Source organism: Budorcas taxicolor, chromosome 10 (assembly GCF_023091745.1).
Source record: "Budorcas taxicolor isolate Tak-1 chromosome 10, Takin1.1, whole genome shotgun sequence".
In the NCBI taxonomy this organism is placed as follows: domain Eukaryota; kingdom Metazoa; phylum Chordata; class Mammalia; order Artiodactyla; family Bovidae; genus Budorcas; species Budorcas taxicolor.
The window spans coordinates 74,565,367-74,591,166 of record NC_068919.1 but is presented as its reverse complement, the minus strand read 5'-3'; the positions used below and the strand labels follow the sequence as shown (position 1 = coordinate 74,591,166).

Here is a 25,800-nt window from a genome sequence, read left to right as displayed (position 1 = left end):
GGAAGCTAGGGCCGAGAATGCAGCCGGAAAGAATGAGAACACACAAGGAACCAGGAAAAGATGAAATAAAGAGCAGAAAACAGGAAAACCAGGGTGAGAGGGCAAAAATCACGGTGTGTGTTACGGGACCCCAGGTAGTGGCTCCAGACTGTCTCCTGGGAGGCGCTGGGGGTGTCAAGCAAGTCCAGCAGGGTGGTCTTGGGAAGTGGTTTGGGGGTTTTGCAGAAAGCTGACATGACCCACTGGGGAGGGGACTATTGGTAATTATAGGGTGCAGGATAATTAACCCCCAGGCCACCATCAGGCACTTCCACAGAGAACCAAGAAGCCAAAGAAAATTGGAGAGAAATGCTGAAGACTCAGTGAAAGTGGTTCATGGTTTAAAAACGTCACAGAGGTGGCCATTGCTTCCTTGGCATTTTGAAGATGATACATATTCTACAGGAATAACAATACAACCCTTACTACCTAAAGAGTTTCTCATAAAGGAGAGAAGCAAAAAGACTTCTGTAAGGTCTGACCCATTCTGCACCAGGCTCCCAAGGATATTATGGTGATGGTCCAAGGACCTCACGGCTCAATCACTTTGGGGACCTGAGGGCTTCTGCAGAAGGGAGGACTAGATGATCTCAAGCTTGGGTCTTATTTCTGGAAGTAATCAAGCAACTTATTATGTTTAAATTAGTGGCAGCGACACAGGTAAAGTTTTTTTCTAATGGCCCATACTTTTTTGTGTGGGACACATTTTTTGGTTTTGGGTCGAGCATTTAAGGTCTAGGTTAAGTTATACTTTTTAAAAATTTTAAATAAGAATACTAAAGGTTTCCTCAGGACATGTGTGGTAGGCAGAATATCAGCATTTTAAGAAGCAGGTCCTTATCCCCAGAACTGTAGCTATGCTAGGTTACACGGCAAAGGAGAATTAAGTGTGCCAATCAACCTTAAAACAGGGAGATTATCCTGGATTCTCTGGGTGGGTCTAATGGAATCTCAAGGGTCCTTAAAAGTAGTAGAGACAATTGGAGGGAGAAAGACAGAGAGAGAGGCAAAGTTGCTGGCTTTGAAGATGGAGGAGGGAGGCACGGACCAAAAAATGAGGGCAACGTCTAGGAACTCAAGGCAAACAAACGGGTCCTCCCCTAGAACTTCCCCTGGTGGCTCAGATAGTAAAGAACCTGCCTGCAATGCAGGAAACCTGGGTTTGATCCCCAGAGAGTTCCACGGACAGAGCAGCCTGGCTGCAGTCCATGGGGTCACAAAGAGTTGGATACCATTGAGTCAGTGAACAACACTAACAGTCGAACCTCCAGAAAGGAATGTAGCCCTGGCAACACCCTGACCTCAGCCCTGTGCCAGATTTCTGACCTCCAGAGCTATAAGATGATACATTTGCATGAACCTTCTAAATTGGTAGTAATTTGCGACAGTGTAATAGGAAATTAATATAATATCTGATTTCTTTATAGCAATGTGATCCTGAATACTAACTTCATAATTTGTTTTATAGCCAAAGGATAAGAATTCCATGATGGTGATTCTAAGTTCTATGAAGAGGAAAATTTCAAATCAGCCAGATTAAAATTATATACCATTTCAGAATACAGGAACAAACACGGCCAAGAGAATGGCAGCTGCTCCAAATTATACACTTTCGGGAATAAATTCCCTGCAATTTAATGATGTTTGTCACACGTCAGATTTACAAAATGTTAACACATTTATATAATCAGCACCTGCCAAATTTAGCCCATCATTCTTCAAGGGGAAAAATGTTGTCAGCTTTGGTTCTATTTAGCTGAAAAAGCTCACCAGTCAGGGCAAACGGTTATATGTAAGGCAGTCTATGAAGAGACTATTCAAAGAAATCCAACCTAATGGGTCAATCTTGTAATTAAAGCTGATATTTAGTAGCTGTGACTATACTGAAAAGGCATGAAAATCTCTGCCGTGTCATGGTGGTTTTATCAATATTCATTTCTCCACAAAAGAAAGATGGAATATAGATGACCTAAATGGAAAAGATATACTTAAATTTCTGAGACTAAGTGGAAAAACCAGTATTTTTACTTTGGAGCACTGCTAAATCATACTAGTTTAAAAATCAGAGACTAGGCATTATTCAAACAGTAAAATGTAATAGGATTAAATAAAGATCTAAGTTGAGAGTATTATCAAATACTTAGCTCTATTTCAGGGGAGCATGAAATGTTGACCTGCACTCAAGAGAATTTATCATCAAGGAGTGGCCTTCTGGCCTTGATGATAAGCTGATGAAAAAGGTTCAGCCCCCAAGCAGCTGTGATATGTGGGTGAATCGCCCCTGCGTGGTGAGTTACAAACACACACCAAGGCTTTGGAGGAAACAGGAAGAAAACATACAAGTCTGTGAACTTGATGGCGACCATATTACTTTATATGGTTAAAACCGAATGTGTTCACAGGGCTAAGAAAAACAAGAAGGGAAGCTACTAAAATAACATAAACTTAGCTATTTTAAAAATAAAGAGAAGCTTGGGCACTGCATATGAGAACGAGTTTCTGAACATGAACCCTTGGAGGGCAGGAGAGTGGATTTGACAAGTCAGTGAGACCAAAGAGTACCCAGCAGGTAAGGGGGCAGGACTCAGTGGTGTTCAAATTGTGGGATTTCCAGGGTTGGCTACGAGGGGACAGAACTGATGGCAGAAATGTATAGAACATCCACAGGACAGGCTTCCTCCGCTATTGGTCCTCTGTATTCCCCACCCCTTGAGCCCCTTACTGTTTTGAAGCTCTATCAGACCCATCAAGTATTGTCCCATGAAGACCTTCTTTGGTTGGAAAATTATTATTTTTTCAATTCATTGCCAAAACTATGTTACCAAAAAACAAAGATCAAAGTTAAGGAAAATAAAAAATTAAAAAACCCCTTATTTATCACTACAATTAAGGTCTACATCTTAAACATTATTCAAAATATTTCACAAGGAGACACATGTATGGTGGGGTGTGGGTGTAAGAGACAGACGCCTCACACCCCCAAGGACACAGACAGGTGGTCAGCTTTCTCTGGAAGAAACAAACCAATACCATGGATGTGAACCCGCTAGAACACACAGCCAGCGTGAGACAGGTCTGAGTGAGTGGGTCCAGAAAAAAACCCATTCCGCACTTCCCCACCTGCTGCTCAGCAAGCCTCTTCTGGATCTCTTGATCGTCACAGACATCATAAACCACGGGCTTAGAAAGCTCAGACTCAATCCGAGCCAACCAAGTGCGAAGGTTGCTCATGTTTTTGTCTAACTGCTGAATAAAAGCGAAGGTCTCCTTCAACTTCTTCACCCTAAATATATTTGCAGGGAAAAAAAAAAGAGAGATGGAAAACAAAAGTACAATGTTTAGCGGTGAGAAAAATGCACCCATAAGCGTGTTGGAGAGTAAAAAAGGAATCATCATTGGTTACTGATTTTATAGCAGGGACAATGCTCATGTCACCAGATACAAGTTCTCACAGAACATGGGACAATTTACAAAACTGCTGTTGCGGTTGATTTTTAAACAGACTAAGAGTTAATCTACTCAGGCACATGTAAAATCCTATCATTCCCAAGGTGGGATCCCCTGAGACCTAGTGCATCTTTCCAGGGCTCCAGAGGAGTCAGGAGATGCCATTTCTTTCTTTCCATCTTAACATCACCACACGTGACTTCTGTCCAGTTCCTGTCTTGGGTATCACCGAGGTCACAGCAGTCAGGGACCTTCCATCACGGGTGAAGATGTTACACGCCTGGCTTACTGGAGGTCTCTGGCCCTAGATGCCTCTCATGAGACCCTCTCCTTGAGTCAGCACAGAGCATGTGCCAAGCCCCACCACATCCAGCCTGAGGCGCTGGTGGTGCTGTACACAAGGAGCCAGCCCACCGTGGGGCAGCTGTCTGAGCCAAGAAGGGAGGGGCGGACACGCCGTCAGCAAGCACAGTTCCAGCTCCATTTAACCCAATCAATCCACCTGGCTCGGCATGGAGTAGACGTGAACTAACACGCTTGGCATCAGCGTACACAGAGAGCTCACGGGCACGTCAAAGTGCTGTCAAGGGGGAGTAATGCAGAGGCTGAGGGAAAATGATCTCCAGATAGATCCCCACAGACAATGTGAAAATCCTCAAGCAGAGCAAGTAAGGGCTTGCTCTGGTAATCCGTGGGTTTTTTAATCCCAGAGACTTGAGGTAATGGCAACAATGGAAAGTTCCCACTTACTGATACTCACGTTATGAGGTGCTATCAGAACTGCGTCCCACGGTGCTGGAAAGAGAAACTGGGGCACTGACTGTAACTCACAGGAAGTGCCCCGCCCGCCCCAGCCACCGGCATCTCTTTCTTGACTGCCTGTGAACAGCTTCCTGCTGCCCCCTCACCCTCCTACCAGCTTCTGGTTCTGTAGCTGAAGTATAAGCGTCCGGTTCTCATTCAAACCCTTCCACAGTCCTCGCCTACCCTGACATATCAGTTTAAAACCTTGCCTTTCAATTCCTCAGGTGGTCTGTCTGCCTCCAGCCCTGCCCTCCACAAACCAGCTCCCCTTTCCTTCTCCCGCAGCTTCTACCGCTGTTCTGAGATGAGCTGGGGGCTTCTCGCCCATGTGCTCCCACAGCCCTGGGGCTCTCCGGCATTAAGTGTGTTTGCATCCCTCATTCGCTGTGCCCATCCAGGCAGAGTCCACAGCAGCCAGGTGGCACTCTGCGTGCACTGCACACCCTCAGACCACCTAGTGGCCAGGAGGTGTTTACAAACATTTCCTGAATGAATAAATATGTATGAGCACCTCTAGTCCACATGACTACCTAGTAAAACCATAGAGTTACGTATTACCAGAGAGTTGGGTTTTTATTATTATGTTCTTTTTAGCACACAACTGACAAAATCAACCTTGTGTGTGTGTGTTAGCTGCTCAGTCATGTCTGACTCTTTGTGACTCCATGGACTGTAGCCCGCCAGGCTCCTCTGTCCATGGGAGTCTCCAGGCAAGAATATTGGAGTGGGTAGCCATTCCCCTCTCCAGGGCATCTTCCTGATTCAGGGACTGAATCCTGGTCTCCCACACTGCAGGTAGATTCTTTACCATTTGGGCCACCAGGGAAGCCCAATCAACCTTAGGGTATGATTTCTAGCTTCAGTTCTATTTCCAGTTAGTTTTACAATTTAGGGAAAATCCTTCTCCCTCAGCCCCTCACCTCCAGCAGGACTCTCAGGTCCCCTCAGCTTCAGGAAGGTGGTGGCATCTGGGCAATGTGCAGGCCAGAGGCTTCGAGGGAGCAGACCCCAGTCTGAGCCCCACTGCACCATCTATAAGCTGTGTACCCAGCAAGGGACCTAACCTTCCTGATTCCCAGGTTCCTTGTTAACCAGCAAATTATCAGCTTTGTAGGGGTTTCTGAGACAAACAAGGGGATGCACATAAAGCCTTTGGCATAAAGCAAGCACTCACTATGCTCACTCACCAAGCTCTTATAACTGATGACTGGGATCACACACTGCTACAATAAGGCCTCATTTATATGGCATTGGCCCTCACACGGTCCTTTTATAAATATTTTATCCCCATAGTGCCATGACGAAGGCAAGCTTGGAAGGAGTCCAAGGAGCCTGGTGATGAAGAGAACACACTTTGTGTTAAGGGTCTGGGTATGAGTCCTGGCTCCGTTTAATCTCATGTGTAAAACTGTGAACAGTGGTACCCTCCTCCACTGGGTGGCTGAGAGGACAGAATGAGATATAAATACATGAAAGGCATTTGGCACAGTGCCTGACAGAGATAAATGCCCAGAAATTGTGGTTGTGATGATCTGAAGAAGGTAGATTTTCCAAATTACATTCTTACTGCAAATACCACAACAAGTTTCCTTTAAAGCCATAAGATGATTTATTAAAAAGGAAGCAACGGAATCTGGGGCCAGGCCTGGATGCAGCTGTAACCTGGATCCTTCCTTTATTCCCCTGGCTTTAGAGTTAGACCCTCCTCACCCCAATGTCTTGTCACCCTGACTGCCCGGGGAACAGAAAGAACACTCCAGACAATGCCAGAGCAGTTGGGAACCCCAGGCCCCATGGGACAAAGTCTTCCATGTAGTTTGCAAGGGGCTACCCTCCTGGGAAGCTCCAGCTAGAGAAGCGCGGCCCTGAGAGCTCCCTGTAGGTGGGGAGAGGTGCTCAGGCCAGCGCCTCTGCACAGCGCCCTGCTTCCCCATCCTTCCCCTTCTCCTCTCCCAGAATGGCAGCCCCGACTGCTTCACCCAGCACCTGACCCTACTCCATCATAAGGATCTCAGTTTCTTTATTTTGAAAGAAAAGGGCTAGAATGCAACTTTTTAAATGAAGAAAGCTAACAAGTAACGAAACAACCTAGGAGCAAAAAGAGCAAGATGCAGTGATCCTGAATCCCGTTAAGGGTGAGGTGTGCAACAAGTAGAGGGGGGAATATGGGAAGGTGGATGCATGATTAGCTTGGCACCCTCAGGACTATGGTACTCCAGGCCAGTGGCGCCCAAAATATGGGGCTCAGGCCCACTGGTGTCCAAACAAGTTAGGTGTGGGAATAAAATACTAGACTTTCTCTGTTATCCCATTCTTTTAAAATTCCTACATTGGGTATGCTTTATAGTTCACAAACTATATTACTAAAATGGAACATCTACAGAAATGCCAACATCTAAATGTGTCAGGCTTGTTGTCCTTTATATATAGTAGTTAACTCATTTAATCCTTATAACAGTGCTGTGAAATCAGTATAGAATCATGCTCATTTGACAGATAAGGTAACTGAGGCAATGAGGTTAAATAATTTGCCATGGTGACATAGTCATTCAATGGCAGAGGAAGGATGTTAACCTGGGCAATCTAGCCAGAATTGCTGTTCTTAAGCACTTTTCTCATGATGGCTCATATAAGCCTACACATGATAATGTGCACATATGCAGGGGTACAGGATGGTTTTCATCGCTGTCAGGGAATATGACCAGGCTTCGGGACACAATGCGGGGTAGGAACCCACCTACTAAATGCTGCATTTTGAGTGCTCACTTTGCCCCTTCATGATTTCCTTTCAATAAACTTTAACCACTGACTTTGTCTGGGGTCCTGTGAAGATCCTGAGGATTCCAAGATAACTTATTCCCAGGGGTCATGATCTAATTTGACATTATAATACAATATAGGAGGTGCTCAATAAATATCTTCTGAATGAGCAAGTGACAGTCACACATCCCTTTAAGCTTGTGTTTTTCATAAAAGAGATGGTCATAATACATTTTAAAGGAAAGAGGTAAAGATCAGAGCACCTTCGAGCCATCCAGCCACAGACAATCTGCTGGTATTCTACGAGTCACACATGCTCCTAGACCTTGGTTCTATATTAGACATGCGAAGAAATCCAAGCATACCCATCACATGCATGCTTGGGGCAAAAAAAAAAAAAAAAAAAAAAAGAGGAAGGGAGAGGGTGGGAGGGAAAGGAAAAGAAGCTACAAAACATTCACTCAGTCAGGACTTAACCTGCTTCTATGTCCCAACATCTGACCAAATATCCCCAAATGCAAAATATCCCCAAATGCCCAGTAGTATAAATGAATGTTGTTCCTCAGATTATCATACTAAGACTTACTCTGAGAACCATCAGAGGTACTGCTTAGTTTGTATGGTTCTATTCTGTGCAGGCACTAATATAATTATCTAATCATCACCTTCCCCAGGTCAGGAAGTACACGTCATTTGCCAACCCAGGCAACCGACCTCCTAGTTAGGCCTAGTTAATTTTGCTCTTGGAAAATTTTAAATCTCGAGTTAATATCGGGAACAAGGAAATCCATTCAGAGAGCAGACTGTTGGCACAGGGAAGCAAGCACAATTCTGGACTGCATCAACCACCCAGGCAGCTTAAGTAGCTCACCATCTCGGCACTGGCCCATGGTTCACCCCAGATGCGCTTGACTAATACTAATCACACATATATTCCAACAAATCATGTTTCTCTGGAAAAAATAAACACAATTCCCTGAGCTGAATTCCAGTTCTGAGGACTGGAAAGCCAAAATATTTAGGAGCAAAGAGGAAGTTTTTCAGCTATATGAACTATTGGAAGACCTGAATAAAATTAACACATTTTTATATAATGCCAAACAAAATAAGATGTTTGCCAAAGAGTATACATTTTAGAAGTTCTTCTGTGGGGCTTGTGGGTAGAAATGCAGAAAATAATCAAGGTGAATAAAGTTTTCCATCTAGTGATGGATGGGAATTTAATACCTATGAACCCTGTTCTCTCTCAAAAATAAAAATTAAGCCAGGTAAATAAATATCACTTCATGAGTCAGGCCTAAATCTTAACGTGGGAGGGAAGCTTTCAAATTCATGTATATGGAAGATTTTACATTGTAGTCCTATTTTCTCCATGCAAAAGGGTCTACAGTTAAATGATTAAGGTCCTGGATTAGCATAAGCTAGAAAAATTCCCATGCCAATGTGTACTGCATAACTTAAAAAGGAAAACTGAGATGGTTGAATATCTGAATTTGTACTAAAACGGACACTCAGACTCGTGGGCAGCTGTCAGTTGCTAAAAACATTCTATGAATTCTGTATAATTGCATCTTTGTAAACAACTAACCAGCCCTGTAGTAAGATAATCAATTACTCCAAGAACCTGAAGCCCTGATTTGAGGGCAGGGACATCACATTTGAGTTAATCGCCTCCTTGAAGCCGGGGGACTTCCATTTTCCCCACAGCATAATCACTTCTCTTGCCCAGCTTGTCAAAGGCTGGCTGCAGACACCGCACGGCATGCTGACAGTGGAAAGAACCCATCCCCCGATGGCCGAGCACACACACTCCGCAGCCACCATCTCATCGGTCATTTCTATTGTAACAAACATGGGAGCGCGAGAGAGACACCCAGAGACAGCAGCCGCCCCTCCCAGATGCAGAGCGGATGATCGAAATGGCACTTACTGTTGATGAGAAAAAATCATTCCTTAGGTTGAGCGGAACCTCCAAGTTCCCGGCTGCACCTCCACCTCCCGGGGATGAGGCGGCCCCTCCCCCGCACGGCGGCCTCTCCATTCACTGGTTCTGCATCTTCCCCAGGCCGCCCTCCTGCAGGCTCCCAGGGGCTCGCCTCGCCGGCCAACACAGCAGAGTGCCCAGAGGTGAGCAAGTGACCTGCGACTCCGCTAACTGCAATTTTTAAATCTTAGTTTTCTCCCTTCTAGTAAACAAACATCTCCAGCTCCTGCCTGTCTCTCACACACACAGTCTTTGTTCTGACGCTACAGGATTGCAATGCCAGGGAAGAAAGTCCCTGTGTTATCTATGGGTTATTTATGAAGTGCTATAAACCCAGGGAAGAAACATTTAGATTTGGGGCGCTGGAAAGGAGGATTTCTGTTCTCATCAAATTAAATGTCTCTGTTTCAGGTTTAAAAGCAACGGTGTAATCTGAAGCCCCCAGGTCCAACGGGAATGGCTTTCTCCTAAAGAAGAAATTGCCCCAGGAGATTTTCTGCCTTGCCCTTTCAGTCCTGTGCATCCTGGCTTAGGAGGCGCAGAGAATTTATTTAGTCCATTTCTTTGCTTTTTTGCAAAAACAAAAACAAAAACGCTATCTTGTTGTACAAAAGCAGTTCAAGATTTGCAGAGGAAGAAATTTTGCAGTTTTCTTTGCTAGTTCTCAAGGTTTACCATAATGTGAAGTTTTGAAAATTCCTCCACATCCCTATTCACAGTTCTTGATGTGAACCTGAGTAGCTCTGCTTGGTGGAGCACCATTGGTTTGTGTCCAAGCCCCTTTTAGGCTCAGTCTCAGCCTTATGGAGACTCGATATCAATCATTTTTCATGAATCCCTAAAGCCCAACATTTAGTCATTATTTCATCCCGACTTGAACACATCAAGCACATTCTAAACCAGTGAAATTAGGAGTACAGATTGGAAAGAGTTCCCTCAAATGCAGCATCTAACTTGTGTCCACATGCCTGGCTGTGCATGGTGACCTCCACCACTCAGACACTGGACCTATCTGCTGCTGGACACCAGGCTCCTGAGGCTCACGGTCCCTGTGATGGCTGCTGTCTCCTTGGGGAAGATCCCCAACCCTCACAAAGGCATTTCTGCCGGCCCTGAGAGCAGCAGCCGCCAGCTCCAGAGGTGGAACGATGGGGCTGATGGGAAGGAAAAAGGAGACGGGGGAAGCCGACCTCACATCTGGCTCTCTCTGTGCTAAAAACCTTTAAGTCCTTCCAGTCCCGCTAAATCAGGCAACCTGCTAAGACCAGAGCAAGTCAGCTTTACGGACTAGCAACATTGTTTGGTCTTCCAGAGTAACCTTGAGAAAATACAGATAAAAGGAGAGCAATGAAAAACGTAGCAGTTTAAAAAGGCACACATCTCCTTGCCCATTCTTCAAGGGATGGAAACACAATCTTAACACACAGTTGCCATGGTAATAACTGCTGTGCTTAAATGACATTTTAATTGCTACTAATATAAAACAGGTGGGCTTTTCACATTGGTAGGAAATTTATGCTTCATTGAAAAGTTTTTTCACGGACTTGATCTTGCTAATAGCAGGAGAGCTATCTAGTCTAATTACAAAGGGACCATAAAGTAGTGTGTCTGAGTGCATCCCTCCTTCATAACAGTGGCCTAAGGATGCCAAGTCTATTAAATGATGCTACCATCAAAGAGAGATTAGAAGAAAGGTAACAACATTTATGACATTTTTTTAAGAAAAAAAAAAGTTCCTGTATTCTTTTTCCCATAATGAACATTTACTAAACAGAGATAAAAAAAAAATTAAAACCACCAGTGATACCAACACCCAATAGATACCAATGGAGACACTCTGGGGTATGTCTTTCCGGTCAGCCGTCTCATCTCTTTTAGGCATGCAAAGCTTTCACCAGATTATCCTCACAGGCTGCTAGAAAAGTCTTTAAAACTTTAAAGACTAACCCCATGTCTCCAAAGATGCTCCACCAAGATGAACAATTAGACAGTGACTCACTGAGGACACAGGGCCCCTGCTTCAGGAGGCACAGAGAAGGCTCTGATTAATAAAGGGGATGGAGGCTCTGGGAAACAAAAGGAGGTGGATTTTTAAGGAGTTTAGCTACTGGGATTTTAAAATCAAGGGTACACATAGGTAAGATTATGTGTTGAGCTGAAGCTTTCTTTGGCATCAGTCCTGTTGATGGCCGAGAACCTTCTTTTCAGAGTTTTAGTCTGTGCTGCTGAAGCAAGGCAATTTTGCATCCCTTGGTCCACCACCCAACATCCTGTGCCTTAACTGTTATTTTTAATAGGTAACCCAACTGACCCAAAACACGAATCACACATATTGGTGGTTCTGAAAAACAGCTTCTGTAATTTAGCCATCTCTCCTGCATTCAGGTTTCACTAGATCCATTTTCATGACATTATCAAAGAAAACATGGGCAAGAGGCATAGCCAATGTCTACAATTAAAAAAATTAACTCATTTACTCTGTCACTGAGCATAGTCGGATATAATTAATATATCATCAAATCAGTTTGGGTTCACACCATTCACCAAAAAATACATAGTGGTTCAAATGACCTTTCTATGAAAGAAATTAATAACATATTTGATAAGAGTTTAGATGTCACAAATGTAAGAAGCCACCCAGGGGCCCATGAAGAATGCTAAAAGCTCCTGCAGCAATTCTGATCGAGCGTCTGTTCTGTGATTTTTAGTGCCCACACCAGAGGCTTCCCTCATAGTTCAGTCGGTAAAGAATCTGCCTGCAATGCTGGAGACCCAGGTTTGATTCCTGGGTCGGGAAGATTCCCTTGGAGAAGGAAATGGCAACCCACTCCAGTATTCTTGCCTGGAGAATCCCATGGTCAGAGGAGCCTGGCAGGCTACAGTCCATGGGGTCACAAGAGTCAGACACGACTTAGCGACTAAACCACCACCAGGGCCTAAGTGACCTTATGTGAGGAAGTTGGCATTAAGACTGACTTAGGCACCCCGGCCCCCCTGATTATTTGGTTATTTCAGAAGATGTATCCTTTAGACTCTTTGCTTTAAGAATTTTACAGAAGCTGAAAAACACTATGCATGCAGGGAAAAACCGTGGTTTGGGTCAAAGTACCTTCCCCCTACCTCTCGGATCATACACTAACACTACACACATGTATATGGACGGAGCCATCATTGTCCTGGTGCTTTTTTATCCAGAATCTAGCCCATGGTTCATCAACAAGGAGATACGCTACAGAGGCCACAAGGTTACCTTAAGTGGCAAGTCACCCGGCTGCTGGCCCCATCTGTGATCCCCAGACCTGAACCATTGGCAATACCTTGGCACTTGCTAGAAATACGCATTCTCGGCCCAGAGAATGGGCACATTCCCCTACCTAGGGAATCAGAAGCTCTGGGGGTGGGGTCCTGCCATCCATGTTCTCAGGAGCCCTCCAAGGATTCTGCTCCATGTTTAAATCTGAGAATCACTGCTCCAGATTGGAGAAGGAAATGGAATCCCACTGCAGTATTCTTGCCAGGAGAATCCCAGGATGGGGGAGCTGTCCTGGCTGCCGTCTATGAGGTCACACAGAGTTGGACATGACTGAAGCGACTTTTTTAAAGTCATGAAGCTGGGTGCCTGCGTATGGTCTCCCTCCAAGTCTTATTTTTAACAAGAGATGCTGTCTCCTGCCACAGAAATGAAGCAGTGGAACACTGCGAGCAGGACAGGCATGATTAAATGATGTCCAGAATTCTTTGGACAAATGGGGTTATTAACGGACCCTGCAGGATTGCAGGTTCTCCTCCGTGTGGTTTGACTTCTGCAGCCTGTGCAGACCCTCTCCTGCTTTTCTGATGGTGATGTGATGAGTGCCAGTGATCAGACAAGGAGCTGATCTATTAATACATGAGGTCAATTCATGGCAAGTTCAAGCTTGCTGCCTCAACCCACAGATTCACCTGAAGTGTTGCGGTAACTAAGTTTCCTAGACTGTCAATCGTATGTCTCACCCTGGCCTTTGCTTTAAGGTAAAATCAGTTATTCCTTTCTAGTTCCTCAGTTCTGAATGGATTTCAACATGGTCTACTCATTTTGGTATAACAAATCAGAAGGGTCTGGGTTTGCAGGGAGGCAATACGACTGTCTGAGTTGAAATCCTGGTTGCCTCATATGCTGACTATGCAATCGTGCCAAGTTACTTAACTTTAGTGCCTCAATTTCCTCATCTGTAAAATGGGATAATGGCATCTACCTTTCAGAATTACAGTGATGATTATGTGGAATCAGACATAAAAGGCACATTGTGAAGAATACAGCCAGCAGCCAATATATTTGCTATTATTTTAACTCCTTATTTTGCTCCTTCTAGAAAGACCACTGAAATTTCACTGGCTGTTTTTCCTTCTTTTGCACCATGCAACTGGCTGAAGACCAGCAGTTAGAGAGGAGGGAGGAAAGCAAGCAGTCTGTTTAACTCTGAAGTGATAGAACCAAAGCACGCATGAGTAAGAATGCATAATCACTCTAGCCCTCAGGAAGCAGAATCTAGATCTAGCTCCTGAATGATCTAAGAACAGGTATGATGTCCTCATACCTTGGATTAGTGCCAGGTGCCCAAGAAAACTTAGGAGATAAAGACAGTGATGACAAAGGCATACCAGTCACAACTGACCCAACAGAAATGATCACATTCTTATGTCCTGGAACATCCATTCAACAAATTATCTGAAGCACTGTTCTAAGCACTGGAAATAAGACAAAGATACTGGTTTCATGGAAGAAAGACCTCTCACTGTTAGACAAAAGCAAGGGAATCCTCAAACACTCAAAAAACGTGCCACTTAAAGTCTTCTTATGGAAAGACAATGATAGTAAGTTACTATCAATGATAGCATTGATAATGATAGCATTCAATAAATGCTCACTTCTATGTGTTAGGCCTGTGACAAATTCAAGACACGTGTTGTCATTCATTCACACAGTGGACTCTGATGTAATCAGTGCTGCTGCTGCCAAGTCACTTCAGTTATGTCTGACTCTGTGCGACCCCATAGACGGCAGCCCACCAGGCTCCTCTGTCCCTGGGACTCCCCAGGCAAGAACACTGGAGTGGGTTGCCATTTCCTTCTCCAATGCATGAAAGTGAAAAGTGAAAATGAAGTCACTCAGTTGTGTCTGACTCTTGGCGACCCCATGGACTGCAGCCTACCAGCCTCCTCCATCCATGGGATTTTCCCGGCAAGAGTACTGGAGTAGGGTGCCATTGCCTTCTCCGTGAGAAACTGAGGCCTAGAAAGGTTAAATCACTACTCAAGTTTCCATGGTAGGTAGAAGTCAGATAAAGTCAGGACTAGCTCAAAATCTGTGCTCTTACTTGAGTTATCACCACGTTATTCTTGAGTTAACATAGATTTCCCCCCCACCCCCCTAACTGGTAGTAAAGAGATGTTAAATTTAGCCCAAGTTATGCTGCCAGCCAAATCACTCTAGTATTTATTTTCAACAGACCCTCAGCTGCTAAAAAATCATGAAAGACTCAGACTTTATTTAGGAGGCCAAGTCTTTAGTTGAGATTTAAGCTTGTCTAAGACTTAGCTCCAACCTACCTCTCTAAAAGCTTCATCTCCTATTCCTGAGCCAGTGGTGCTTCTTATAATTTCCTGAACAGTTTCTATTCTGCCCTACCTTGTACCTTTTTGCTTATACATTTCTCTCTCTCTGCCACCAGGGACACTCAAATTCCACCCCCTTAATCAAGACCATCTGGGAACACTGCTCTTCCATCAGGTTCTTCCCAATCCCCACCCCCACTCCAGGAAGATGAGATTTGAGTTCTCAGACCACTTGGCTTTACAGCTGCTGGCATGTCTGCTCCCATTAACATTAACTGACTCATCTTATTGCACTTCCAGTCTGTAATTCTCATAGCACTTGGCCTGGTGCCTCTGCTTACTGAACTAGGTTCACTTAAGGTTTAGGGTAAACGATGGGGTAAAAGAAAAGGATTATTAAGAGTATTCTGTTTTCCGTACTCCCCAGTGTTTCATTTATCTTACAGGATTCTCCTGTACAGTCCATGTTCTACATGTGGTCAAAATATGTGAGCGTTCTGTTATGTAACAGACTTGCTCAGCCAGTGCAAACAAAGCTGCATGAATGGCCCCAAAGCCAAGTGACTGTTGTTTGTGTGCCAGGTTACAACTGAAAAACACTTTGGTTGGGGTCTCTGTTTGGACAGAGAAGACAAAACATTTAGAAGCTCTGGGAGGTATCGTCATCATTATTTGTGAGGGGAGATCAAATGGTCAGTCTTGTTTCTGATAAGCACTGGACAGCCTTGATTTTATAGTCACAGCCGTACCTCCGGATTCCACGTCTTAGGACCAGATGCCCACTGGGGACCTAGCACACCCAGGACAAACCTGCAGAGAGGCCCTGCCTTGAATGAGCCCAGCTCTTCTGATGGTGGTGATTAGAGGGAGAGCAACCTTCAGGGACCCCCAGAAGCAGCCCCCAGAAAATCAGGCCAATGCCTTGACCTACTTGCCACACACAAGCAACAACAGGCTGGCATAACTTCATCTTAAGACTTCACACAAGTCTTAAGGTAGTGTTAGAATTTCTAAATAATATCTCTTCCTCAAGGACCAACTCTCATTTAAACCAAGTCTAAGTCATGCGAAATTTTAAGCTAAAGAAAAAAAAAAGGTGAGATATACTTGGTTATCTCCTTGCTTCCCTGGTAGCTCAGTTGGTAAAGAATCTGCCTGCAATGCAGGAGACCTGGGTTCAGTTCCTAGGTCAGAAGATCCCCTGAAGAAAAGCACAGCAACCCAGTCCACTATTCTTGCCTGGGAAATCCCACAGACAGAGGAGCCTGGCAGGCTACCGCCCATGGGATCGCAAGAGTCAGACACGACTTCATGACTAAACCACCGTGCTACAATATAACCCTCCTATAATATCAAAATAAGAATTTCCATTCATTTTTATCAAGCTCTGCCTTTATCTGTAAGTTTAGAAAACTGCTGGGTTACCTTAGAGGAAGATGGGGTTCAGTTTTGAGACCTGTGAGGTAGCCTCTGTAGCCAGGGAGTAGGAACCCATTTTTAGGCCATTCCTTACCTTGAGCCAATGACATCAAAAAGATGTTGCCAACAGTCATTGATTTTGTTGAGCTTGTCATCGATCTCAGCTGCTCTTGTCTTGTTGCTGGCCTTGATCAGCCGGTCGCCCATTTGCTTTAATTGTAACTTGTTTTCACTGAACAAATTTATTTCTTCCATGCAGTCCTGGCAGAGGCACCAAAACACAAAGCTAGAATCACTACAGAAAATTCATTTCTTTGGCAGATACAAACACACAGTTGTGCCTCCTGAAATTTCTTAAAAAATAAAAACACTTCTCTCACCTGTTAATGCAACCCTTTAGTGAGCAGCTAAAAAGTCAAAAGTGCATGTGTAATACGTAAGGCAGTAGTTACTTTCTTAATTCAAAAGCCCTGGTTTCCCTCATAGTTATTCTAATGCACTTGGGAGCTGAGGACTACAGGGTATAACTAAATTAGCCTGATATATCAGCAAGAGTTTTCCTGAGGTTTAACTGAGTGGCACTTGGGGTGACTGCGACGAGAAGGTTCTTTCTTCCTTTCCTTATGGGAATCAGCGACCACTTCACAATTAGGAGCCCCACTGCTGTTGGTCTTTCTCCTTTGGCCAGGGGATCGTCTTAACAACACAGTTAGAAAAACCATAACCCACCTAGGGTGTGAACTGAGGCTTAAGAAGCCGTGAGCCCCTTTTCCTTCCTAACCAAGAGAAAGCAATGCCCTAGTACACAGCACCCTGCCCACCAAGGACAGCCCACCTTTCCCACCTCATTGGAAATATGCCTACGGCATACACTTCTGAGTCTGGGAGTGAGGAGTGCAGAGAAGACCATGGTGGTCATAACCGCACCCCTCTGGGAACTCCTGCTCACCTTCTGGAGCTTTTCAATCATTTCTTCAATACTAATATCTGCTGTCTGGAGAACTTTGTTTTCCATCTGCACCAGCCATGCACACAACTCTTTGTTTTTTTCGTTGAACACAATCCATGAATTGAGTCTATCTTCTATCTCCTGTTTGCGTATAGCCACCTGGAAATGACAATGCATTTGGCAGCTGAGTATAGGCAGGAAGGAAAGACTTTCTCTTCCTCCCCACCCCCCATCAAAAGGACTATGGATTCCATTCAGGTGATCCCAAGGACTTAAATTATTATGTTTTTGCCTTTTAAAGACCTAGGGTTTGAGGTCAACAGAAGTTTTACACCTTTGATAAATGCCTTAAAAAGCGACAGTAACAAAAGATTGTACCTGAAGTGTAACCAAAAGGATTCACCTTTATCCAAAACAGTTTTAATATAATGCGGTAATCCATTATTGCTGCTGCTAAATTGCTTCAGTCATGTCTGACTCTGTGAGACCCTATGGACCGTAGCCCTCCAGGCTCCCTCTGTCCATGGGATTCTCCAGGCAAGAATACTGGAGTGGGGTGCCATGCTCTTCAATTTATTATTACCGCATTTTATTAAAAATTAGAAACAGGAAGTTTAGATGAATGTATTTTAACCATCACCTAAATTTATTTTGTTCTTTACTCTTTAAGTATAGATTTATTTACTGCTTGCTACATGTTACTTTTTTGTTTTATGATCCAAATCCTTTCTTTTTAAAAAATGATCAAGTCCTTATTCTTACTTAAGGCCAATGTCCCACCTGTTTAATTTAAAAACTATCATCTTGGTCACAATATAAATCTTATGTATATAGAGCAAATGAATGACAAAAATCAACATCACTTAAATGTTTGAGTGGTATATTTCAAAAACAAAGCAAAATTTAAAAAATGCATATCATTCATTTAATCCACCTTCCCCATATGCACCACCGCTCTGGATGGAAACCATGGAAATGGAATCAAATACTGGTCTGCAGTGAGCAGGCTGACCCCCAAATACCCAATGTTCTGTTATGCAGAAGCAACCCCCAAGCTGACATCAGCAAAGGATCTTCCTCCTTCCAGGGTTCAAATTTATTACTTAATAAAATGCAAATCAGCCTCTTTAAATGTACAAAGTATTCCCAGGTCTTAGAAATCTTCAGAATCCTAGAGATAAAAAGGATAACCTTAATTTTTTTTTGGTTAACTTTTAACATCCCACTTTACAAATGGGGGAACCAAAGTTGAACTCCTAGACGTTTTTCAACTATACACAAAACAAAAAAAACCCCCTCTGCTCTTTTCAGAGTGAAGCAAAAATAGCCAATGCTTCTACATCCACCCAACCAAATGTGTTGTGAGGGCTGAAAAAAACCATCGCTAAAACCCAAGTTTTGTATTTCTGTTTTTCATAGCATCTATTCAACTCAGCTTTTAAAAATCCTGGCATTTTGTATAGCATCATTCTGATTGGATTCCTGATGGTAACAATTAGGAACATCTGGGCCCCAGTCTTCACTTCTTCCTTAGCTTTTAGGATACCTTTCACATATTCTCAATTTTCTGTTATATAAAATTTGAATAAAAATTCTAAACGGACTATTCTAAAAGTCCTTTAGTCTTTTAGAAGACTAAAAGTCTTTTAGAATAGTCTAAAAAGACTATTCTAAAATAGTCTAAAAGGACTATTCTAAAATTCTAAAAGGACAGGTATATCATGAATATTAAATACTAAAATAAAGAAGGAAAAACATTTTTATTTAATTAAAATGCACTCAGAAGTGTCTGAATTTAACTTTTACGTACATCTCTTAATTTACAAAAATTAAAGACTTAACTTTTGTTAGAATTAAATGTTCTTAAGACAAAGATCTATTTGAACCTTTCAATTCCAACCTGATCCTGTCATCTACTTACACCTTGTAATACCTTAACTACAACTCAATTCTTAATAAGTATAAGTGATTCACTAAATAGTAAGTGTAGCAGTTGACTCTTTCTTTCACAGAGTTTCAAAAGCCAGCTACTTGAAATAAACACTGGATTGCATGTGAATGCAGAGTGCGCTGATAAAATGCCCTGGAGCCCGGCACTCAGTACTACTCCTGCTGTGTGCTGGGCCCACAACAGATATTGCAGAGATACAGCTCTAAGGCCAGCCTGGACCTCTTTGCTGAAGTTCTGATTCTCAGACAAGGACTGGTACTTGTCATCTCTACACGACCGAGAGCAGAGTGCACACAGCTGCTCAAAACCGCAATCCTCCCCTCCCCCTTGCTCTGAAGGTGATTTTTTTTTTTAAAAGCTCATTAAGAGTGTGCAAATTTCCAGCACTGAGTGCTGGAGAAACAAAGGGTCAAATCTGTTAAACCTTGTTGCTGGCTTCTCAAGGAACAGCGCCGGCCCGGGCTCCAACTGAAAAGGGCCTCCCGGTTCAAGGAAATTAAGCTCCTTTCTACTTTGTCTGGCCTTCGGAGACATTTCAATAAACTTCAGAAGAGCCGTGCCCTGCAGTTAACTGACTTACTCTTAAGCAGAGGTCCTCCCATTGTCTGTGCAAATGCTCTATTTGCTCCTTCAAAACCATCACGTCGTCCACCAGAATGTGCTGGGTTAGGTCGGTCTTCATTGTGTGAAGTTCTTTCAAGTTCTGAGTCCAGTTAGCTAAAGGCTTCTCTAGTTCCTGCATTTAAACACAAGAAAGAAAGGGGTAAAAAAAGAAAGAAAACTTTTCAACTCAAGCTGCTGTTGTTTCCAAACCTGTAGAAGCTAATCCTTTGATTGGACCCTGGGGGAGGGAAGGCCAGGAAAAGGGGTGGGACTTTCTGAATGAGAAACAGCCCAGGGCCAGCCTCTGCGGCTATGGTTGGCCAATTCCTCAGCACCTATTTTCCCAAAGCAGAACTCTTTTCTACCTTTATTTTCACTTCCTCAGGTATTTCAGACTTTTCTATACTTAACTCTATCTTAAAATCAAGTAGGTCTTTACCTTTATTTAGGGGAAAGTAAAGTATTTTTGGAGTCTCACAACAATCTCTCTCACCTACATACACTTAATTCTGAAACTGTGTTACAGAATGTTGTATAAAATGTGATTTCCCTACTTTCAAAAACACCTTAAGAAATTCAATAAGCATTGTTGCTTATTGAAATAACAATAAGCATTGTTGCTATGTGGCAATCATATAATGACAGCTTCTCTTAAGTGAATCATTTTGGTTAACTTTCAAAAAGAATAAATATAATTGAAGGAAAAAAAAATTGTTCCCTAATGATTGCCAGAGATGGGTTAGCAGAAAATTTCCTCTGGCTCTGGAAACAATTTTTTCTTTTTAAATGAAGTATTGGTCAAATTAAAACATTTTTGAATTCTAGGACCTAATCTAGATAATTACTTTCACGAGAGAGAAGGTAAAAGGAAACAGCCCAAACATTCAAGAAACCTCCAGATTTTTATTGTGCTTCTCATATTCTGTATTTTGGCACATTTGAAGGGTCTCTATTCATACCTGTCTATTGAAATCTGAAAGAAGAGAGTATTTCATTTACATCAGTAATCTGTCTGAGGGGTGGCAACAGTAAAAATGGGTTAATTCTGATTGATTTTCAGAGTTCTAAAAGCCACACTGGCATGAACTTGCCAATAAGGATTTACATTGAATAGAATGGTTTGGAGGGTTCTTTTTAAAGGTTGCATGGAGATTTAAGAAATAACATCTTTTTCAGAGGAGAAATCATCACTTTAAATTTCCGTTGTCTACTTCTTGCTTCACGATTCTAGTAAAGTGGATGAGAGCAGGTTCTGCTGTGGAACATTTTTTTACCAGCTTCATCACCTGAAGCAGGCAAGCCACAAGCAGAGGTTTGCCATTCACTGACTCCCAAGACCGGAAGATGGTTGCACTTCAGTGTTTCCTGATCAAAAGTGCAGGCTCAGACGCCTGCCCAGAAGGGTGGCCAGTGTAAGGAATCCACCGCCCGGTTTAAATCAATTTTGGTTTGGATAACCCGTCTTCTCCCACAATTGAAAGGATAATTAACAGGTGTAGAACTTTTGAATATGGACATTTTGGGATTCTTAATAAATACTGCCACATTGTGTTCTCAAAGGAATGACTATCTTTTTCCACATACGGTTTGGTATCGAGTTTTATATATTCGCGGGACAAGTTTAATATGTGTAATAATTCCTGCTGCTGCTGCTGCTAAGTTGCTTCAGTCGTGTCCGACTCTGTATGATCCCATAGATGGCAGCCCACCAGGCTCCCCCGTCCCTGGGATTCTCCAGGCAAGAACACTGGAGTGGGTTGCCATTTCCTTCTCCAATGCATGAAAGTGAAAAGTGAAAGGGAAGTCGCTCAGTCGTGTCCGGCCTAGTTATGTTTAAATTTGTTGTTCTTTAATTACTTGCCTGAGATGCTACCCAGTTCTTCACCTTTATCCTTCCCCAGATGTATTTAGCTAATTCCTACCAACACTTGCAGGTTTCAGACACAGGTAATCCTTAAGAGGAGCCTTCTCTGAGTCATGGGATGAGGTTGGGACCCTACGCACACATGCTGTCATATGTACCCATATGGTGGGACTCTGGTCAACATGCATCTCTCCAGTAGCCTAGACTATCAGCTCCACACTGGCTGGAGCCATGATCACATTTCTCACCAATGCACTGCCCACCTAGCACTTACCAAGAGGCCTAGCAGAAAGTAAATCCTCAAATATCAAAATGTATGATTGAAAGAAAAGAATTTGGCAGTATGTCTCAAGAGCTTTAAAATGTTCCTAAATATTAAGTGCAAAAGCAAGGAATCCAACAATATATTGCGTAAGGTCTATTGAGGTAATCTATTAAGGCTGAAAAAGTTCACTTATTTCTATAAACATTTCAAAACTCACACTTCCATTTTAAAAAGAAAATACTCCAGATTTGCTACCAAACCTAATTGCAAAAGAGAACATGTTAGGTAAGTTTGCCTTTCTTAATTTAACAAGATAAATTTTCTATACTGCAAAAGTACCTGTGAAATTCCAACTATCCATATGGAATATGATGGAAAACTTGACTACATAAAGTGGTGCACTGCACAGGCTTTGACTGAACTCTAACACAGCACAACAGCATTTAAGCCTTCCTGTGGATTCAATTATTGTTGGGATTGTCAAGTCCTATTTCTCTACACTACCAGCTGGGTAAAAAGAAGATCAAAAAATGAATCTGTTTATATGTGTGTGTGTGTGTGTGTGTGTGTATATATGTATTTGTCTGTATATGCATAGAGCATCTTTGGAAGAAAATATAACAAATTGGTAACACTGCTTCTGTGGAGAGAAACTGATGGGAAAAAAGTTTTCATGTATACTTTTTCGAATTCTGAACCATGTGACCACATTACTTATTCAAAAAATATTTAATGAAGAGGTACAAGCCTCCAGTTATAAAATAAATAAGCCACAGAGAGGTAATATATAGCAAAAGAAACATGGTCAATAATATTGTAATAACTTTGTATGAGGACTGATGATTACTAGACATCATGGTAATCATTTCATAATGCATGCAAATGTCAAATCACTGTGCAGTACACCTGAAACTAGTATAATATTGTATATAAACTATATTTCAATAAAAATTATTTAAAAAATAAAACTATCCCATGGATTCAATCATATGACAAGTTTTGTGAACACTGATGCCCACTATAGCGATAATAATTTCCATAACAGTTTATAGTTAGCATATAAAATATGATTGAAGGCAGGAGAAGGGGCCAACAGAGGATGAGATGGCTGGATGGCATCATCGACACAATGGACATGAATTTGAGGAAACTCTGGGAGACAGTGAAGGACAGGGAAGCCTGGCGTGCTGCAGTCCATGAGGTTGCAAAGAGTCAGACACGATTTGTGATTGAATAACAACAACAAATAAACCATACACATATACAGACACATATAACCATGGAAAGCAACTTCCCCATATGTCAACTTGGCTGTGATGGGAATGTAATTTTCCAAGGAGGAAAGTAAAGTTTGAGTGGTTACGTATTTTCCCAAGTGACTTAAGAATGATAAACACAGCTCTGGACAGGCTTTAGGTTACTTGGGATCTCTTTGGAATATGGTCATAGGTTGAATGAACTCAATGCTCTTGCCCCCTCTCCCCAATTCTTTGCACAGAAAAGTAGAATGCTGAGGCTATGGAAATTGAAAGGATCCTAGTGGAAACAGAATTGTCCTACTTGGGAGAAATTATGCCTCCTCATGGGCTTTCCGTCTAGTCAAAGATATGGTTTTTCCAATAGTCATGTATGGATGTGAGAGTTGGACTATAAAGAAAGCTGAGCACCGAAGAATTGATGCTTTTGACTATGGTTTTGGAGAAGACTCTTGAGAGTCCCTTGGACTGCAAGGAGATCCAACCAGTCCATCCTGAATATTCACTGGAAGGACTGATGCTGAAGCTGAAACTCCAATACTTTGGCCACTTGATGTGGAGAACTGACTCATTTGAAAAGCCCCTGATGCTGGGAAAGATTGAAGGTGAGAGGAGAAGGGGACAACAGAGGATTAGATGGTTGGATGGCATCACCAACTCGATGGATATGAGTTTGGGTGGACTCTGGGAGTTGGTGATGGACAGGGAGGCCTGGCGTGCTGCAGTCCATGGGGTCTCAAAGAGTCAGACACGACTGAGTGACTGAACTGAACGTGGGCTTATGATTCACGTTTTGCACAGGTTTCTGGACTTGATGGGAGGAAAGTCTATGTGTCAACTCAGAGGGACTCCAAGTCCTCTTCTCTGTTACTTGAAGTCTAGATCCAAACTTAAAGATATAGAGATGATAAAAACTTTGAAAATCAGGGATAGTCAGGAACATTCTTAACCTAATAAAGGCATCTACTAACACATGACCAGCAAAAATCATACTTCATGGTGAAATGAAAACATTCTCTTTAAAATCAGGACTGACACATAGGGGCCAGCTATCAATGCTTCTACAGTACTGCTCTGGAGGTACTGACCAATGTAGATGGAACGGAAGTTTAAGAATTAAAATAACCAAAAAAGTCATTATTCCCCAATGGTAACTGTGTTCATAGACTTCCAAAAGAACTGACACAATTATCAGCATTAATAAAAGAGTTTACTAAGACAGTTAAATATAGTATCAATGCAGAAAAGTCAGTCACATTTCTAGGCGTCAGTATAAACAAAAAATATAATTAGAAAAAGATAGTATTTTCAATAGCTTTAAAAGTAACACATTAAGAAATAAATCTAACAAAAGATGTACAATATTATATAAAGAAAGTTACGAAACACTCAGCATGACTAAAAGGAGAAATATGCCATATTTGAAAACAGGAGGACTCGATGTCAAAAAGATGTTAATTTCCTCCAAATTACTCTATAAATTCAATACAGCTCCACTGTAATGCTTATCAGGATTTCCATTAGTTTGACAAGCGGCTTCTAAAAGCTGTGAGAAACCAAAGAACCAAGGACACCCACACTCATGTGTGAGAAGGAGGGATGGATACACCACACCTGAAACGAAGATTTATTCAAATAAAACACAGTACTTGAGATGATTTGGTATAAATGCTAAGATAGGAATAGAGCAGAGAACCAAGAATTAAACCATGCATATATGGAAACCTGATATTGGACACTGGACTAATCAGTAAATGGACAACAGGATAATGGGCATCTATATGAACAAAACAAAAATCAGTGCTTCAGTGAATAAAGATACTCTGTAAGTGTAAAAAGTAAAATTTGAAAACTTTAAGAAGGAAATGTACATCTTTATGACTTAAGTACAGAGTAATGGTACTGCTTATATGAAGTTTAAAAACAAAATTAATACTTCTATATTCTGCCGAGATCAACATATACATGTAGTAAAATGATAAAGAAATGCATAAGAATGGTAAAACACCAGATTTAGGACTGTGGATACCTCTGGGGACGGGGAATACCTTGGAGATCATACAGGGCATTTGAACTGTATTTGTAATATTTTATTTTTCTGCTGGCTGATGGTTTCATGGAAGTTTGTCATATTATTTGTTATGTTTGAATTTTCTTGCATGTTAGAAATTTTTACAATGAAGAAAAAAGGTTCAGGCAGGAAGACACTAATTTCCAGCACAGCTTGAAGTAGGAGGCTACTCAATTCTTTCTAATTATTTTCAATTAGATCCCTGAAGTAACTAAAAGAAGGAAAAAAAAAATTAAACTATATTCTAATAGGCTGTGGATGTCTTTCCAACATAATATCTGCAGAAAGGAAAGAGATGGAGGGAGTTCCTAACCTGGAAATTTAACTGGTCCAAGTTCCTACTGGTGAGTTTGCCTTGTCTTCTGCAAAGCCCTGACATACCCAGGAATTTTTGCGAGTGTAGTATCCATTAAGCAGAATATAGCTTGGAAAATATTACAGAAACATTGTATTTGAGCAAAACCCCTAACTACTGTCCTCTAAAAAATTAATTCTTCAGTCAAGCTTTAATTTCAAACACAAGGCCATCTGATTAAGGAACAGCTTTCAATGTAATCTCAGAGGCCACATCTTATGTTACAGAGGAGAAACAGAAGGACAATTTGAGGGCAAAATCCCCCAAAAGAAGAATTTCTGAAAAATCTTTCTAGCCTTCACACATGAATCTCAAAAAGCATGGATTCTAGTTGTTTCAGCAACCAGCATGGTGTATTACAGAGAAGGTAGAAAAAATATTTTCCAAGTGGACCTGAAAACTTGTTTCACACAGACAACGAAAGACAAACACTTCAAC

The 25,800-nt window shown here is 42.2% G+C and overlaps 1 protein-coding gene across 1 annotated transcript in view; it reads right to left on the bottom strand.

Moving 5' to 3' along the window:
* Nucleotides 1–25,800, bottom strand: part of SYNE2 (spectrin repeat containing nuclear envelope protein 2) — a 270,474-nt gene that overhangs the window by 19,941 nt on the left and 224,733 nt on the right. The window contains exons 96-99 of the mRNA XM_052647219.1: nt 19,529–19,684; nt 16,998–17,156; nt 16,143–16,309; nt 3,160–3,322 (exon numbers count right to left, since the gene is read on the bottom strand). Of these exons, the coding sequence (XP_052503179.1) occupies nt 3,160–3,322; nt 16,143–16,309; nt 16,998–17,156; nt 19,529–19,684 (645 nt within the window). The remainder of the gene's footprint in view (nt 1–3,159; nt 3,323–16,142; nt 16,310–16,997; nt 17,157–19,528; nt 19,685–25,800) is intronic.